Source organism: Nerophis lumbriciformis, linkage group LG13, assembly GCF_033978685.3.
Source record: "Nerophis lumbriciformis linkage group LG13, RoL_Nlum_v2.1, whole genome shotgun sequence".
NCBI classification, from domain to species: domain Eukaryota; kingdom Metazoa; phylum Chordata; class Actinopteri; order Syngnathiformes; family Syngnathidae; genus Nerophis; species Nerophis lumbriciformis.
In genome coordinates this window covers 47,933,132-47,952,429 of record NC_084560.2, presented here as the reverse complement: position 1 = coordinate 47,952,429, position 19,298 = coordinate 47,933,132, and the positions used below count along the sequence as shown (strand labels likewise).

Below are 19,298 nucleotides of genomic sequence, written 5' to 3'. Positions count from 1 at the left end.
AAAGGCGAGAAGAAAGCAGAAGCGAAATAGATGGAAGATACAAAGAAGGATGAAGAGAGGAAGAGGATGCGAGAGAGGAGAGACAATTTTGAAAATAGGCGTAGCAGACGGGAACAAAGCGGGGCGAGAAAATGAGCTCAATTTAAGAGGAGAGGAAGTGGAGACGCCAAACGAGGCGAAGTGTAAAATGTGCCGAGAGCGCAAGCGAGGGGAGGCGCCCTCCCCCACCTGCACCCACCGCCTTATTACCTCGTAGCCCAGACGCGCCGCTCTCTGGAGGAGCGTCTCGCCCGCGTTCTTGTTCACGATCAGCCGCCGCGCCTCCGGCGGGATGGGCCGCACCGCCGGGGTGGCGGCGTCGGCGGCAACGGCGGCGGGCGTCCGGTGCGGCCCGGTGACCTCTGGCGGGACGCCGCCCGCTCTGCCGTTCGCCAGGGGCTGCGGCGGGGGCGGGCAGAGCGCGGCGGGGGAGCAGGGCTTGACTGGAGAGCAGGGATAATGATTAGGAGAGGCAGCTCGCTTCCTCTGAGCCTCTCGCTGCTCACTCAGCTGTGGAAAGAGAAAGAGAGAGAGGAAGGGCGTTAAAGCCGCTATAAGGCAGACGGAAACTCAAGGGCACACACACACGTGTGCAGGTGTACACACACACACACACACACACACACACACACACACAAAAGGTACATTTCATGCTCTAAAATGTGTTAATTACCTGTTTGGCCACACACACTCGCACAATGCCGCGTTTGTTTGGTGTAAGCGAGGCCCCCTTAATGTGCAACATCTGTGTTATTTTTATGTCAGGAAGACACGCGATGTGTCGCACGTGTACGCGCGCACGCAGGCGGCGCCTACGCAGCGACTGCTCGCACCGCAAAAAAAATAAAACGCTGCCTGCAGGGGCTGGCACGCCACTTCTCCGACCACTAAACCAACAGGCCTGCGAGCGCCAGGCGGGAGAGGCAGTTGCCTGTGTTTTAGTGTGTGTGTGTGTGTGTGTGTGTGTGTGTGTGTGTGTGTGTGTGTGTGTGTGTGTGTGTGTGTGTGTGTGTGTGTGTGTGTGTGTGTGTGTGTGTGTGTGTATGCGTGTGTGTGCCCTCTGTGGAATTCCATGTCGAAGCAGCTGTCAGGCTGAGGAGGAGAGCGGCGCGGGCGGAAAACAACTAGCCTAGTCTCCCCCCCGCACTTTCCCCCCTACCCCATCTTTTGAACTTCACACGCTCGACCGTGGCTGCCACATTCCTCGCCGCGCTAGCAAGCGAGGGAGGGAGTGGTGATGTGTGTGTGTGTGTGTGTGTGTGTGTGTGTGTGTGCGAGCGCGGCCTCGTGCTCAGCGCTGTTGTATAATTGCTCTGGGGTTTTGTTATGTCAGGAATGCTCACCGACACGCACCCTTTGCACACGTCGTCGCGCCACAACGGGGCAGACGAGGCGCGCTTGACAATTAACCGCCGAGACGAGGCCGGGGAAGGCGGCGGGTGGGTGTTGAAGCGCCAGTCGCCCTCTAAACATTGTAAACATGCTTGGGTCTGGTCCCAGCTGCACAATCAGAGACGCGGCAAAACACTCACCCTGTCGTCCTCGGCTGCTCCCAGATCAGCCGGAAAAGGCTGGGCGGGGCTGCTGGGGGCGCCCTCTTTCCTCCTCTCCCGCTCCCGCTGGCTGGTGTGTTTGGTCTTGCACGGCCGCTTGCCCTTGGGCTTGTCCGCGTCGCTATGGCGACGCAGCTTGAGGAGAGGCGCGCCTCCCAGCGAGGGCTCGGCGCCCGGAGAGGGAGGGCCGTGCCGAGGCTCCTTCAGGCCACGGTCACCTGAGAAGGGGCCTGGCGGGTGCGCTCTGTCCTTCAGATGGTCACCAGGGTGAAGGGGAGGCGTAGGAACTCCTGCGGGAGAGAGAGAGAGAGAGGAGGGGTGAGTGTGTGTGCAGAAAGGCAATGCAAGGCCATCTCTCACCCCTCTGTTGGTTTATTAATGAGCACAGAGAGCTTGTCTGGGAGCGCCGCATGCCTGCTCCATCAGGAAGAAAATACTGGCTCACGTAAACACGGCCGCCTATAGAGACTGCAGCAAGGATGGCGCATCGTCTCCAAACAAACAACGTTTCGCAGCGCTGAAAACCCTTGAAAAGCACAAGGTCAAAGCACTATTTAAGGGCTTGATGGAAATACGTTTCCACTGGAGGATCATGGCGAAGCATTCCGCACGGGGTCTGATTCGTGTAACGCTACCATCTTCAGAATAAACACGGCGTTAAATCATAAGGCGTGGCTACGCAGTAGCGAGGGGAGGAAAGCGGAACTCTATGGCCTCATTCTGCACTCAGGCCATTATTAAGAAGCCTCCGGCCCCCCAAGTGAAGCGTACTACTGCTGCAACCCCCAATCATGACAAGCCCTGGAACACTTTGCTGCTGGTCATCCAGTCACGCTCCAATTTGGCATTCAGGAGAGAATGGGCGGCCAGGATTCGCTCTGCTAGGCTAGGCTCAACGACATATGGGAGGAAGAAAGCTTTTACTAAAGAAATGAAGCCTAAAAATGCCCCAACTTCTTTCAACTGATGCCACAAGTAGCTTGAGCGTGCTTCGCATCAATGCATCATCGTTTCAAAGCCTTTTCAGTGAAAATCCGGTTCTCTCCCTTTTGAAGCTAAAACAGCTTCTACTCAATGATTTTGTAGAGCTATACTTTTTTTTAGCCATTAAGGAGGTCAGAGGTTACCAAAGTAAGTCAATTCTTCCAATCCAAACTTAGCCAAACATGCACTTTATAGTCCCAGTGTTGTGCAGAGGGAAGAAAAAAAGGGACTTCCCTCAACTTTTTTGGCACTGTGGAGTCCAAAATGAGGAATTAAAGATCCCCTATGACGCAAAAAAGTTGAGGTTGTTCGAACAGTAATTTGCTCCACTTCTGAAGGAAAAGGCACTTGAACGCTAGTTGCTGAAGTAGCGGCTTTTTGGGACGACGTCCAGAACCTGAAACCCTCTTCTTTGTGGACATAAACCCTTGCTAAAACCCCACCATAGCTTTGTTTTAAAAAAGGCTTCACGACCCATCTTAAAATAAAGTGCTATCAACTGTCTATCAGTCAGCAACAGATGTTGGAGCTGTAAGTTTGATCATTTGGTTCTTCTTTCGTGAATAGAATTGAGGTTGCTGTTAAAATGTGAGTGTAATGTTAGCACTGTAGCTAACATAGCAATGCTAGTGTTGCGAACGTTTGTGTACTTCTGTCCATCTTCTTATTGCTTCATGTGATATATGACATATGCTATGTTGGAGCGTTAGTGTATATGTAAAAAGAATACATTTAAAAAAGTGGAAAAAATGAATAAAGTGAACAAACTGGCTTTAAAGTAGCAGTAGAATGGCATCAAGTTGCCTCTATATTGAAGCCATCTGATTGATGACACCACAAGACTTAGAAAGTAGATATGATGAAAAGACATCAATCTCAAGGAGATTCCCAAGCCTTTTTGAGGAACCCAGTAAAGTGGTCATGTGACATTGCATCAGATCTCTTCCCCGTCAACAACAATGCGAATCAAGCAGACTTTGTGAGAGCCAGCAGCTATTACTTTGGGAAAATTATGATCCAGGAACTTATATTTTTGAGCCCGAACACAAAGAGGATGAAGACTGCAGCTTTATTGAAAGACTAGCATCAACAGCATTGCTAGGTGCTAAATGAACCATATTAAAACAAACATGTACTGTAATATTTCCACTATCGGTAGGATGCCGCTCATATGCTCAGTGGCCTAGTGGTTAGAGTGTCCGCCCTGAGATCGGTAGGTTGTGGGTTCAAACCCCGGCCGAGTCATACCAAAGACTATAAAAAATGGGACCCATTGCCTCCCTGCTTGGCACTCAGCATCAAGGCTTGGAATTGGGGGTTAAATCACCAAAAATGATTCCCGGGCGCGGCACCGCTGCTGCCCACTGCTCCCCTCACCTCCCAGGAGGTGATCAAGGGGATGGGTCAAATGCAGAGGACAAATTTCACCACACCTAGTGTGTTTGTGTGACAATCATTGCTACTTTAACTTTAACTTTATATAATGCCGTTTGCAAACCTCACGAAGGGTTCAAAAAAGTTGTGTCTTTTTGTGTCGTTTTCGCCATCTCTCGGTGATGTGAAGTCGACCAGACTGTCAGACCAGGGCCACATTTGTGAGAGACGCATGGATTATAATCTAGAATTGACTTTTGGCACATTTGAGACAAATCAGAAGCAGCGTAAGCTAGCATTAGCTCACTGCTATAAACCTGCCGCTAAAATAGTTTGTCTGCTTATAATTAAAAAGTTAATGTTAACGTAGCAATGATAGTCACACACACACTAGGTGTGGCGAAATTATTCTCTGCATTTGACCCATCACCCTTGATCACCCCCTGGGAGGTGAGAGGAGCAGTGGGCAGCAGCGGGGGCCGCGCCCGGGATTAATTTTTGGTGATTTAACCCCCAATTCCAAGCCTTGATGCTGAGTGCCAAGCAGGGAGGTAATGGCTCCCATTTTTATAGTCTTTGGTATGACTCGGCCGGGCTTTGAACTCACAACCTACCCATCTCAGGGCGGACACTCTAACCACTAGGCCACTGAGTAGGTACCAATACCAATATCACTCATATTTGGTTAATTTCCAGGTCACGCCGAGTAAATGGAGTATTATTGGCGCTTTCTGGATGTTTTTCGAGAGGGTATAATGAGCGCAAAAGAGGACCCTCCAGCTGTTGACTCAATTGTTAGCCATTTATTTACCATTTCAATTGCCTAACATGTAGCTAACATACTATAATAAGGATTGTGAATGAAAAACCTCTTTCCAATGTTTGTGTATTTCTGATCCGATAACAGAAGCGTTATTACCGTGATAATCTACGAAAATAGTCGAATGTTTTCGGAGAAAAATATAAAAAATGGCTGACTGAATTTGTGGCATTTTGGGATTTTTAAACAGTGTTTTCACACACTTTGCGAGTTGTAAATACAATTGAATATGGTTGAATGGACACAATGAAACACATCAGCATATGAAGTCACTCTACTGCTTCAAAGCCCAAAAGCAGTGAAGTTGTCAGGTTGTGTAAATGGTCAATAAACAAATCCTTTTCAACTTATATTCAATTGAATAGACTGCAAAGACAAGATACTTAACGTTCCAACTGGAAAACGGTTATTTTTTGAAACTATTAGCTCATTTGGAATTTGATGCCTGCAACATGTTTCAAAAAAGCTGGCACAAGTGGCAAAAAAGACGGAGAAAGTTGAAGAATGCTCATCAAACACTTATTTGACTTTGTGAACAAATGCGTGAGTAAATTGTCAAACAGTTTAAAACAACATTTCTCAACCAGCTATTTCAAGGGATTTCACCATCTACGGTTCGTAATATCATTAAAAGGTTCAGAGAGTCTGGAGAAATCACTGCACGTAAGCGATTATATTACGGACCTTTGATCCCACAGGCGATACTGCATCAAAAAGCGACAGTGTGTAAAGGATATCACCGCATGGGCTCAGGAACACTTTAAAAAACACTGTCAGTAACTACAGTTGGTCGCTACATCTGTAAGAGCAATTTAAAACTCTCCTATGCAAAGTAAAAGCCATTTATCAACAACACCCGGAAACACTGCCAGCTTCGCTGGGCCCGAGCTCATCTAAGATGGACTGATACAAAGTGGAAAAGTGTTCTGTGGTCTGACGAGTCCACATTTCAAATTATTTTTGGAAACTGTGGACGTCGTGTCCTCCGGACCAAAGAAGAAAAGAACCATCTGGATTGTTCTCGGCGCAATGTTCAAAAGCCAGCATCTGTGATGGTAAGGTAAATGGTAAATGGGTTGTACTTGTATAGCGCTTTTCTACCTCTTTTTTTTAAGGAACTCAAAGCTCTTTGACACTATTTCCACATTCACACACACACACACACACACACATTCACACACTGATGGCGAGAGCTGCCATGCACAGCGCGAACCAGGACCATCAGGAGCAAGGGTGAAGTGTCTTGCTCAAGGACACAACGGACGTGACTTGTATGGTAAAAGGTGGGGATTGAACCAGTAACCCTCAGATTGCTGGCACGGCCACTCTCCCAACTTCACCACGCCGGTATGGGGGTGTATTAGTGGCCAAGACATAGGTAACTTACACATCTGTGAAGGCGCCATTAATGTTGAAAGGTACATACAGCAACATATGTTGCCATCCAAGCAACGTTACCATAGACGCCCCTGCTTATTTCAGCAAGACAATGCCAAGCCACGTGTTACATCAACGTGGCTTCATAGTAAAAGAGTGCGGGTACTAGACTGGCCTGCCTGTAGTCCAGACCTGTCTCCCATTGAAAATGTGAAGCCTAAAATAGCACAACGGAGACCCCTGGACTGTTGAACAACTTAAGCTGTACATCAAGCAAGAATGGGAAAGAATTCCACCTGAGAAGCTTCAAAAATGTGTCTCCTCAGTTCCCAAACCTTTACTGAGTGTTGTTAAAAGGAAAGACCATGTAACACAGTGGTGAACATGCTGCCATTAAATTCTAAGTTAATGATTTACAAATCATTGTATATTGTTTTTATTTACGAAATACACAAGGTTGCAACTTCGCTGGTTTTGGGTGATGTACTTTAAAGCTAGAGACAGGCGTGTTCCCAGTTGTGATTGCTAAAACCACTCTTTAAAAGCTCAAAACACTTCCAATGCACTATTGTGGCACCTCAGAGAATTATTCCAAATAGTTGAAGAATATAATTTTTAAGGCGTAGGATTGGTTAATTCTTTGTCCACATAAAAGCAGGCTGCAGAGCAAAGAACAAACTGCCTGACAGACGCGAGTGAATGGGGTGGGGGGGTAAAAAAAATAAAATCATTACATTGCTGTTGCCAGGGTGACGTTATCTGAAAAGGTGAAAGCAGGAGAAAATAAATATATAATAATGAAAAAGAAAATCAGTGGCCAATCAAGGCCTGTGGTTTCTGCCGGGAACATAAAACCCAAATCTTCTCTGATTTATTCACTTTCTTTCATCTCCCTCCTGCTCTTTTATTTTCCTCCTCGCCGCTTCGTCCCTGCGCTTCAGTCTGGGCACACCAAGAAGGCAGCGCATGGTTTTAATAAGTCCAAACCCCAGCCCCCCCATCAATCCATCCCACTGCCACCGGTCTTGAGGGGAGTGGGGTTAAAGAAAAGAGGAAAAGATCAGACATGAGTCACACTACACCTGCCCACGCATATCTCCACCAGCGTGCCAGCTTTCATGGCTCTCACCGAGCACGCCGCTATAAAAAAAGAAATCTAAAAAAGAAAATCACAAGGGGGGGCGGCATTTTTTAGATTTTTATCCCCCCCCCCCTGAGTCTTGTCTCTGATTTCTGCAGCCTTTTTCCCCTTGGCAGGAGGAAGTATCCTCTACCTCATTTCCTCCGCCCGCTCCCAAAAAAGGCTCCAGGGAAATCCCCCTAAAGACAGACGGCTCAACAAGAAAGCGAAAGCCAAAGATAGATTTCCGTTACCCTGGCTGAACTCGGAGCGACACACACACGCACACACACACACACACACACACACACACACACACACACACACGCACACGCGCACACGCGCACACGCACACACACATCGTGGCGGTGCCGCTCGCTCCCTCACTCACCGTTGAGCAGCCACTTCCTGTTGACGTCGGCTCTCTGTTCCGGCACTCGCTCGTCACGCTGGGCCAGGCCGAGCTGTCGCGCCTGAGGCCAAGGGCGCTCCTGCTTGATGAGGGCGAGATCGGGCAAAGGGGCGCCGCCCTGGGTGGGCTTGCTGAGGCGCAGACCTTTGAGCTCGATGCAGACTTTCAGCTTCCGCACGTCGTCGTCATCGTCGTCATCGGGACTGGTCTGCTCATCTGCAGACCATCAATGTTTTCACGTCAAAGTTTGGACATATTTGACCCACTGCCGCCTCCTTAAGACCAGGGATCGGCACCGAAACCCGGATCCATAACAGCGCCAGTGCAGATTTCCACAATAGTAAAAGAAGTCTTGCTAAATGAACGCAGACTCATGCACCTGCTGATGATATTGTACAAGAAACATTCAAACAACTTCAATAATCCCTCAAGGCACAATTCCTTTTGAGCAGCAGGTAATGTTCTTGGAAGTAATGTAGTCTGGTTCTACTTTATTGCCGACTTTAAAGCGCCAACAGCAGCCCTCATAGCACCGTTAGCACCGAAGTGCTAGCCTAGCCAGTAGCCACAACAACAAAGCACTTCCTCGTTATGCACCAATGACAAGTGAGGTTGCATTCAGGAACACCCGTAATTTTGAGCATCAACATTACAACTCAAGTAAAGTTATTTTTTGCCCGTTGTCAATGGATTGTTGCAATATCATACTTGCCAACCTTGAGACCTCCGATTTCGGGAGGTGGGGGGTGGGGGGCGTGGTCGGGAGTGGGGCGGGGGGCGTGGTTAAGATATATATATATATATATATATATATATATATATATAAAGAAATTCTTGAATTTCAGTGTTAATTTATTTACACATATACACACACATAACACTCATCTACTCATTGTTGAGTTAAGGGTTGAATTGGCCATCCTTGTTCTATTCTCTGTCACTATTTCAGAACACACACATTATATAAATATACATTATAAAATCAATAAGAAAACAGGAGCTCTAATTTGGGAGTCTGAATTAGGATCAGAAGTTCCTATATAAACATTGCGCACTCACGTCGCCTTTTTGTATTGATTACTGCAGCTGTGCACTGGATTCATTCACAAATACAAACTACAACCCACAAACACTTTAGAGTTAGGCTCCACCATCAGAATGTGTACTTAAACTTATAAAGATCACAGGGATATTATTCAGTGAGTTGATTCACCAAAACTAACCTGTTATACAGGAGGAAAAAGCACACAGGACGTTTCAATTGTTCACAGACTGGTCGCGCTCATCAGAATGACAAGACACTTCCGGTCTGCAGGTGATAGCATTCAATTGGGAAGAAACGCCCTACTGCCCCCTACTGACCAATGTGAATACTGATAAATGTGGAATGACAGCTCCAAAAACGAATTCAAACCACAAAATAAAATAAATAAATCAACACAAAAATGTGACACATTATGGGTGGGTCACATATGCATGTACAGTAGACGGCAGTATTGTCCTGTTTAAAAGTGTCACAACATTGCCGTTTACTGTTGTGAACAGGCTGTCAACAGTCACTCAGGTCCACATGGAGCTGGAGGGGGCGTGGCCTCCAGCTCCGCCTGAATTTCGGGAGATTTTCGGGAGACAATTTGTCCCGGGAGATTTTCGGGAGAGGCGCTGAATTTCGGGAGTCTCCCGGAAAATCCGGGAGGGTTGGCAAGTATGCAATATTCATAACAATTTGTTGTAGATTTTATTTGATTGTAATACTTAGTTGTCATTTCATTTCTACCACTAAGTATTTAAATATGTTCAACATGAATGTCACAAAATTCCATAGGAATAAAAAAGCATTGGTTTTTTTTTTACAAAAATGTGCATGTTTAAAATTTTATAAGTGCCGGTTTGGGCACTGGCACAGTTTTTGAAGTACTAATTTGGTACTACTGTCAGTTAAAATGTACACAACAGCCATCACGACTTAAGGCTACGTTCACACTTGCCATGTTTGATTTGGTGAAAGTGAACGCTGGTGCGGTTGGTTTGGTCAAGTATGAACGCGATCATCCCAACCCTGCTTCACCAAACAAGGGGACCGAAATAGGCTTCTAAGTTGGTAAAAGTAACAAAATAGGCTACTTATTTAACCAAGAAGATGACTATTTTGGTTTGGAATATTTGAGTCATGTCTCAAAATATGTCATAAAATCTCTTATAAATAATGATAAATGGGTTATACTTGTATAGCGCTTTTCTACCTTCAAGGTACTCAAAGCGCTTTGACACTATTTCCACATTCACCCATTCACACACTGATGGAGGGAGCTGCCATGCACGGCACTAACCAGGCCAATCAGGAGCAAGGGTGAAGTGTCTTGCCCAAGGACACAACGGACGTGACTATGATGGTAGAAGGTGGGGATTGAACCCCAGTAACCAGCAACCCTCCGATTGCTGGCACGGCCACTCTACCAACTTCCCTCTTAAAAAGAATATTTTATAAGCTTTTTTGTGAAACTGAAGATGGTAGATACAACATAAGATAAGTATTCACACAGTTTGGTTTGGAATATTTGACTTGCGCGACAAAATGATGTCATGAAATCTCATATAAAGTCATTTTAAAAGATTTTTGTGAAAGCTAAGATTGTAGATAGACAATAAGCAGCAGATGACAGACTGGTTTGGATCATTTGATTGAAGTCAAAAAATATGTCAAGAAAGCCCTTTAAAAGTATATTTTACAAGCTTTTTTGTTGAATCTTCACCGGTAGATAGAAAATAAGCTACTTATTGACACTAGCAGATAACAGTTTGGTTTGGGATATTTCAGTCACATTACGAAACATGTCATGAAATGTCTTTAAAAGTCCATTTTAGAAGCTTTTTTTGTGAAATCTTGGCTGGTAGATGAAACTAAGTATCACAATAAGCTACGTATTTAAACTAGCAGACGGCATTTTGGTTTGGAATATTTAAGTTATGACAGGAAATATGTCATGAGATCTCTTTAAAAGCATATTTTAGAAGCTTTTTTGTGAAATCCTGGCTGGTAGATACAACTAAATATAAAAATAAGCTACATATGTAACCTAGCAGACACAATTTTGGTTTACAATATTTGAGTTATGTCACAAAATATGTTGTGTAATCTCTTTTAAGGAATATTTTAGAGTTGGTAAATTTAACAAAATAAGCTATGTCCTTAACATAGCAGACAACATTTTGGTTTAAATATTTGAGTCACGTGACAAAATATGTCATGAAATCACTTTAAAAAAGTACATTTTATAAGTTGTTTTTTGTGGTAGATGCAACGAAGTATCATAATAAGCTACGTATCCAAACTAGCAGACTACATTTTGGTTTAGAATATTTGAGTTACTTCACATAATGTGTAATCGCTTTAAAAGTATGTTTTAGAAGTTGGTAAATACAACTAAGTATAAAAAAAAAAGCTATTTACTTAAACATTCTGGTTTTAAATGTTTGAGTCACGTCACGAAATATGTCACAAAATCTCTTTAAAAGTACATTTTAAAAGCTTTTTTGTGAAGTCTTGGCTGGTAGATGCAACTAAAAATCTAAATAAGCTATATATTTAACTTAGCGGACGATATTTTGGTCTAGAATTGTTATGTCACGAAAGGAAAAATGTCATGAAATCTCTTTAAAGAACCATTTTAGAAGTTTGTTTGTGAAATCTAAGATGGTAGATAGAAGATAAGCTAAGCTTTCACACTAGCAGACGACACTTTGCTTTGGAATATTTGACTCACGTCACGAAATATGTCATGAAATCTCATTGAAAGTCATTTTGGAGGCTTTTCTGTGAATCGAGGCTGGTAGACAATCAAATATCCAACTAAGCTACGTTTTTCGCCTAGCAGACGATATTTTGGTTTGGAATATTTGAGTTATGTCACAAAATGGCATGCAATCCCATTAAATGTATATTTTAGAAGCTTTTTGTTAAATGTAGGATGGTCAATACAACAAAATAGGTTACGTATTTAATTTAACAGATGGCCTTTTGGTTCGGAATAACTGATTTTTGTCACGAAATACCTCATGAAATCTCTGAAAGTATATTTTAGAATTTGGTTTGGAGTTTTGTTACGATAGGCAGCCCAATCAAGTCCTAACATTATGCATATGTTCCTTTGACAAACAGTGCATGTACCTTTTTTGTCCCTTACATTTTTGTTCTGGACCAGAGTACCGAACTACTGAGGTGCAAACAGCCCAAAAGACAAAGATGTGCATAAAAAAGGAGAAGTGAAAGAAAATGGGAGAATAAAAGCAGAAATATTCACACGGGACGAGTGTTTGACTTTTTGCCGGGGGTGAGCAAGTGTGGTGCCGGGAGAGAGAAAGAAAAAGAAGGAGACCCAAACAGATGAGTGGAGATGAAAAGAGAAGAAAAGAGCAGCTTTGAAAAAGGGGGGGTGTAGAGGAGGTGGTAGGATAAGCGCCGCAGAGGAACGGCGTTGAAAGGAGAGAGAGAGAGAGAGAGAGAGAGAGAGAACAGCCGTCCTCTCTTTCTCGCTCGGCCTCAAAGACAGGATTAAACACTCGGCGGCGCTGGCTGCCGTACAGAGAGAATGACGGGACAGGGCTAGAAGGAGGGAGGGCGGCGAGGCAAAGCGAGGGTGGGGGACTTCTTTCCAATTCCTGTCAGTTTTACGACGGAATTGATTTTTGAGCGTGGTTTCAAGAACAACAAGGGGAGATGTGAAGAAAAATGAAGCCCAGCGGGGGGTGTGCCACAGCAGACTCACCGGCAGACATCTTGGCTCTTTTCAGAGGGTGGGACAGCCGCTCTCCATCCTCATGCTCCGCCTCCTGCTCCACCTTGGGAATGCGCAGGCGCTTCCTACCGAAGTCATGACCGAGCGCCGCCTCCTCGGTGGACTCCCTCGTTGCCGCCGCCAAGGTGGGGGGGCCCAATTCAGCGCTGTCGCCAAACCCCGCGAGGCTTTGAGCGATGCACCTCTGGAGGACCGGGACGCGGTTGTTGGGGTACGCCGGTGGAAGGCCTGGGAGCAAAGCAGGACAAATGACAAGTTCCCATCAGCTCTTGCATTTGGTTGCTATGAGAGAAGGGCTCGCAAACACTTTGGCAATTGCGCTGTGGACGCCATGAAGGAAAACTAAATGTACCACTTCAAAGCAGGCTTCACTACACGTCTTAAAATAACACTCAGCAGCACATGTTTGGCATTGGTAGAGTTGGGCAAGTCCAGAGTTAGAGTGTTGATGTAAAAGCTGTGAGAGCACTTTTTTTTACTGTCTACATTCTATGGCCAAGGTTAGATTTTGGGCAACACGCTTGTGAGCCGGAGAAAAACAGTATCATATGGCACCTTGAAGCCACGGAAGATGAAAGAAAGCAAAGGAACAACGGGCGGTGTCGTCAACCAGAAGACGCTAGTTAAGAAGCAGGCAGCTTTTATTCCGCTTTAAAGACGGGCAGTAAAACTTTGATGGGCTAAAGACTTTTTAATCTGATGCGAGCCGAGCCAGCGGCTTGATGGTTTGCTGCCGACACTTCCTCCCGGGAAGACAACATCCTGTGTGCTTTCACCCCCCCGTCTTACCGCCGTCCTCCCCCACGGCATGACCGCACCACGCCCTTCTCACATAGACCACCCCACCCCCTCTTCCATGCCATAATTAGGCTCACACGTCAGCCGCGTCCTCGCTCCAACACACAGCTGGGCTCCTCGCCAAGCCAACTAACCCCCCCCCCCCTCCCCTCACTCCCTCCCTCCTGCACTCTCTCCGCTTTCACTCTCCTCATCCTTCCTCATCTCCCTGCGCAGATAAGCACAAAAGGCTTCTTGAAAATAGCCCCCCCCACGCTATCCCTCGCACGCTCGCAAGCTTGTGCAAGAGCGTCTGCACCGAGTGTCTTTTTTTAGAGTGACCCGGTCTCCCTCGCCACAGTCTTTGCTGCAAGTGCACTTATTGTTTATGAGTGTGTTGCCCTCTCCCAGTCCTCATTTATATCATGCTGTGTGTGTGTGTGTGTGTGTGTGTGTGTGTGTGTGTGTGTGTGTGAAAATGGCAACTCTAAAAATAAATTTGAAAAATGTCCTCCGCACCCCAAAAATGTCCCATAGTAAACCATCGAAAAGGTTATTTTCAGTCCACATGGACTTGCTGCCTTCTATTATTGAATTGTATATTTGTCCAGCAGACGGCGCTATTTTTTCCTATTCAAAGCATGCAGCAAAATTTCACAAAGTTGACCACTTTCTGCAAAGGGTCCTTGCTACTAGATGGTTAGTTGTGCGTTGCTCACACTAAAATGACAAAACAACAACAAAAAATGTCCTATTGGGAACCAATAAAAATGCACATTTTCAGTCCAAATTGACCAATCAAAGGGGTCATATGATGATTTTCTCCCTCTATTAAAAACACTTCTTTGTGTTGCCTATATTTTGTTTTACAGGCCGTCTTTAAGCCGCTTTCTGACTGTCTTTTCAGAATGAATGCGTCCTTTTGTCTCCACTCCGTCAGCCGTCTTGTAGTTTTTAGCACTTCCATATCGAGTCTACTGACAAAACATAAGTAAGAAATATACGCTACAGCGGAGGATTTCAGAATGCATGTGCATGCACGAGCCAGTCTGCTCCACAACAACACTACTCAGTGGCCTAGTGGTTAGAGTGTCCGTCCTGAGATCGGTAGGTTGGGAGTTCAAATCCCGGCCGAGTCATACCAAAGACTATAAAAATGGGACCCATTACCTCCCTGCTTGGCACTCAGCATCAAGGGTTGGAATTGGGGGTTAAATCACCAAAATGATTCCCGGGCGCAGCCACCGCTGCTGCCCACTGCTCCCCTCACCTCCCAGGGGGTGATCAAGGGTGATGGGTCAAATGCAGAGAATAATTTCGCCACACCTAGTGTGTGTGTGACAATCATTGGTACTTTAACTTTTAACTTTAAGAGGATCGAGAAAAATAAGGAATTTAGTGACTATAAATGACTAAAAACGGCGGACGCACGCAAATGTCTTGGGGTAAACCTCTACCATATACTATATGGAGATATCCGCTGACATAACAAAGGCAAACATGTCACCAAAGTTGGAAGTTCCAAACAGCTCATTTGGAAAGAGGCAAAAGTGTTTTATTAGTATCTCCACCACGGTTTGGAATAGGGATGTAAATGTCTTATCACAGTTATTGTGATCAAAATGATCAGTTATTATTATTATTATTCACCATATTGTTGAATGTGTTATACACACACTGAAATCATTGGATTATGTTAGTTTTTTAAATAACTAACATAAATAGACACACTGTTAGAAAAAAACAACAATTGTTCATGTTTTATGTTTCTTATGCTTCACTGATAGTGTTTTAGTCTTAGTGCTTTATCTGTTTTAATGGCTAAACTTTTATTGTTTAAAATATTGCTTTGTACTGTAGTCTTTTTAACAGTTTCCATCCATTTTAAGATTTATTCAAATGGAATGTAACTAATAAAATATATTATTTATTATTTCTGGCATTGTCGTCCGACGCTGTTCAGCAGTCCTTGAACGCACCGTAAGAACACCTCTGTCTCGTAATCCTCCATCACGCACTCTAAGAGAGCTCAGCTTGGAGGTTAAATGTGCACAATTAAATATCTTAGCTGCTCAGACACAAATGTGTTTACACAATTGTAGATTGGGTATGTTGTTTCTTAATGGGGATAGATGTCATGTCTCTTTTTAGCATTTAAGCTAGCGCCAGTCATTTGTGAGTTTATCAAAGTGCACTTATCACCAGAGCGGTATGGCGTAGTGGGTAGAGCGGCCGTGCCAGAAACCTGAGGGTTGCAGGTTCGCTCCCCGCCTCTTGACATCCACTCTTGCCCCCGGAGCCGCTCACACTGGTGAATGAATGAATGATAGGTGGTGGTCGGAGGGGCCGTAGGTGAATGAATGATGAATGAATGATGGGTGGTGGTCAGAGGGGCCGTAGGCGCAAACTGGCAGCCTCGCTTCCGTCAGTCTACCCCAGGGCAGCTGTGGCTACAAATGTAGCTTACCACCACCAGGTGTGAATGAATGATGGCTTCTCACTTCTCTGTGAGCGCTTTGAGTATCTAATAATAGAAAAGCGCTATATAAAATCTAATCTATTATTAATTATTATTAATCACGGTTTTTGATCATTTTAATTTAAGGCGGTAATACTAACAGTTTTATTGCGGTTATCATTATTACCTCTTATTGTTACATTCCTAGTTCAAAATGTAATTTTCGGCAGTTATGGTGATCCCAAATACACAGAAAGAGGTGCCAACAGGCCGGAAAAGTTGTTTTTGAGTAATATGACCCCTTTACCATTTCAGTTGAGACTACTGGCCTTATATTGGTCATTTGTTTGCCAATTGCGTCGATCGCGAGCGACAGGTCAACGTCGGAGGGTGTGTCAGCCAGGCATTAAAAAATAGACCCAAGAATTTGCGATCATCAATCTTCACTATGACGTCACTTGATTGACATTCACGGCACCCGAGGGTGTTGTAAGATGACGCTGGCGGCTGCCAGATCATTATTAAGAAAAAATGACGGAGAGGAGGGCGAGAAACACTTTTTATTTCAACAGACTTTCGCACCGAAACTGCCGTCAAAAGCCTAAAAACTGAATGCACAGTTCCTGTCTTCACAATAAAAGCGCTGCTCCACCCTGCCTGCGCTAACAAAATAAGAGTCTTAGAAAGCTAGAAAAACACACAGAGTTTTCCGCCAATGTATTCTTGTAAAGTGTATAAAAAGGAGTATGGAAGCTGGACAAATAAGATGCCTAAAACCAACCACTTTCATGTGGTGTTGGACAAGAAAGGAGGACGTTTTTTCTCCTCCATTTGAAAACGTGGACGTTATCATCACTACTGTCTGATTCCAATCAGGTAATACACCAACTTATATTCTTGTCTTCATTAAATATGCTTGTATTATCATTAAACACATTTAGCTTGTTAACAAAAACGTCTCCTTCATAAATAAATAAATATAAATTATATATATGAATGAGGTAGATCTCCTCGACTTGGTCAATTAAAGAGTAGCTCACCTGCAGAAAAAGTGTGTCCACCAGATGGTGCTACCTTTTCCCATTCAAAGCATGCAGCAAAAGTTGACTTTTTTTAAGCAAAGGTACCTTGCTACTGAAATGATAGCTTGTGTGTACATGCGTGTTTGTATGTGTGCATGCGTGACGCTCACCGTCACTTTCCCCGAGTCGGGTGGCATACTGGCCGTGTTCCAGCATTCGCTCTCTGCGTTGGATGTCCGCCAACTCTCGTCCCGCAGCCGACGCAGACAAGTACACGCCGCTGCCGCCGCCGCCGCCACCCTCCCTTTCCTTCAGCTCCAGCTCCGAGAACCGCATCATGGCCCGCTGTGCACGCGCACACACACACAGACAAGAAAAAAATGCAGAGAAATCCCATGAAAACCACCCGTCGTCTGCCTGAAGCCACACACACACAATGAATGTCTCCTCATTTAAAGCCTCAATCTGACCTCTATAAAAGCAACAAAAAACTTGCATTAGGAAAATGGCTTTTTTTTTTTTTTTTTAACTTTTTTTTTAAAGTCAAACAAGAAATTAAATCGACAAGACACAAAATAAAGAGGGCTGGGGGGGGGGAACAAAAAAACAAGCAACAAGACACAAGACACAGGTTAGACTACTGCAGCCGCTGTGAGTCCATGCGCGCTGGAGGCCTGGCTCCCTTTTCCTGGAATACAAACATGACTGGGAAACATACAACTAAGCCCTGAGGCGGATGAGAAGAAGAGGTGGAGGGGGAAAAAACAAAAGAGGGAAGGAAGGAGGGAGTGCGAAAGAGTATGCAGCGATACAAGAGTAGACAACACAAGGAGACAGGAGGCCATGAGAGGCAGATGTGATAAGAAATGTAAAGAACTGACCTCCCAGTTAGCTGCAGGTTGACTTATATTACTCCCCTCTCGTGATATGACTTCCATCTAAGCAATTAGAATGGGGGGGTGGGCTCAATATATCTGTCCATCATTTTTCATATCTTGTTTAATGTAAGGTTGCTCCACTGTTTTTTTGTTGTTGTTTTTTTAAATACACATTCAAAAAAACAGTCCCACAAAATGACACACAAACGAGTCAACAGGTCGGCAAAAAACTATCGAAACTTTTGTAAACAAGATGTGCACTTTCCGCCACACAACAAATCCAATTATCACACGTCCACAAATGGAGCGTTTGATAGCTTTGTGCCGCCGATGCACGTTGACAAGCGTGACACAGACAAAAACACACACAAAAAAAAAAGACACACACGCAGTTCAGTGGGATGCGTTCAACAACACAGACATTTGGGACACAATATCAAAATGTGCCTGAGCGCCAGTGGATAACAAAGCATAGGGTTGCTTTTGTTCTGTACGCAGATTGTTGGCGCATAGATGAAAACCACGACAACTGTTCAAAAACAAATCAGTAGCTGAGCAAAATGTAAAGTGTTTGTGGATGTCATTTGATAGTGAGGGAAAGAAGGTGGCTAGGGGGCCATTTTGACCGTGTTGATTGAATATAAGTCAAATTTGCCAGAGGATGGAAAAAAAATTAAATGGCCAACATTTGCTCTTTCTATGCATAAATGCGCCATTGAAAAACTATTTTTTACGCTACATTTATCATTACAACCAAATTCACTTCTCTAATCGTAAGATTTCAAATTGGACTACTGGCTTTCTATTACTCAGTTTTACCCACTAGATGGCGCTACTGTTTCCCATTCAAAGCATGCAGGATAAAATGCCAGTCTTTTATGGTTTTCTGCCAGTGAGATTTTTTACTGAAATTAGTGTGCACCTTTGTAGATGTTATGAATGGGGTGTAAGAAATTAAAATGAAATGATACCAGTTTTTAGGAAGCTGACAATTTTTGTTTTAAATCTTACACTTGAGAGAAAATAATAATGAGGGCAATCATTGACCTATTTCTGCCAAGGTGCCTTGCTATTGAAATGATAAGTGTGAGTCTTTATAGATGTTATGAATGCTATGTAAGAAATACAAATGAAATGACACCAGTTTTTGGGAAGCTGACTTTTTGTCCTGAAGACTTTAAGCGTGAGTTTTTGTTTTAAATATGACACTGCAGAAAAAAATAATCAAGGTTAAGGACAATCATTGACTTATCTCAGAGCCTAATAATACCAAGCAAATACTTCTTGAATTCCATATAAGGATAAAAAACCCCAATTAAAACAATGAAGGTATGTAAACTTAAAATGGAAATACATATACAGTAAGTGTTGTATATTTCAGGTTCAAGAATAGCATAGAGAAAGATATCATTATATGATCTTTCACAGGAGTTTTTGGAACATTTGTGATCATTCGAATGTGTGAGTTTTTAAAGGGGCCTCTAAAGGGTTAAGGCAAAAAGGGGCACTAGAGAGTTATGACCAGGCAGACACAGTGGGTTGTTGGGGGGGAAGGGGTGTGGGGATAGCAACTGGCGATTGGGCCTTAACAGGAAGTCCAGAGAGGCCAGCTGCTTGTTCTTAAGCACGCACCAGAAGCCCCTCCACCGGCCTCTCACCTTGGGGTTAAGCATAGCCGAAGGCAGTTT

General features: G+C 44.3%; 1 protein-coding gene across 2 annotated transcripts in view; it reads right to left on the bottom strand.

Moving 5' to 3' along the window:
• The window catches only part of bcor (BCL6 corepressor), an 86,031-nt gene that overhangs the window by 30,567 nt on the left and 36,166 nt on the right, over positions 1-19,298 (bottom strand). The window contains exons 4-9 of one of the 2 annotated variants that reach the window (XM_061970672.2): positions 17,614-17,670; positions 16,903-17,077; positions 12,446-12,703; positions 7,659-7,895; positions 1,572-1,882; positions 250-549 (exon numbers count right to left, since the gene is read on the bottom strand). In XM_061970672.2, the coding sequence (XP_061826656.1) occupies positions 250-549; positions 1,572-1,882; positions 7,659-7,895; positions 12,446-12,703; positions 16,903-17,077; positions 17,614-17,670 (1,338 nt within the window). The remainder of the gene's footprint in view (positions 1-249; positions 550-1,571; positions 1,883-7,658; positions 7,896-12,445; positions 12,704-16,902; positions 17,078-17,613; positions 17,671-19,298) is intronic. The other variant, XM_061970671.2, reaches the window with a different exon arrangement.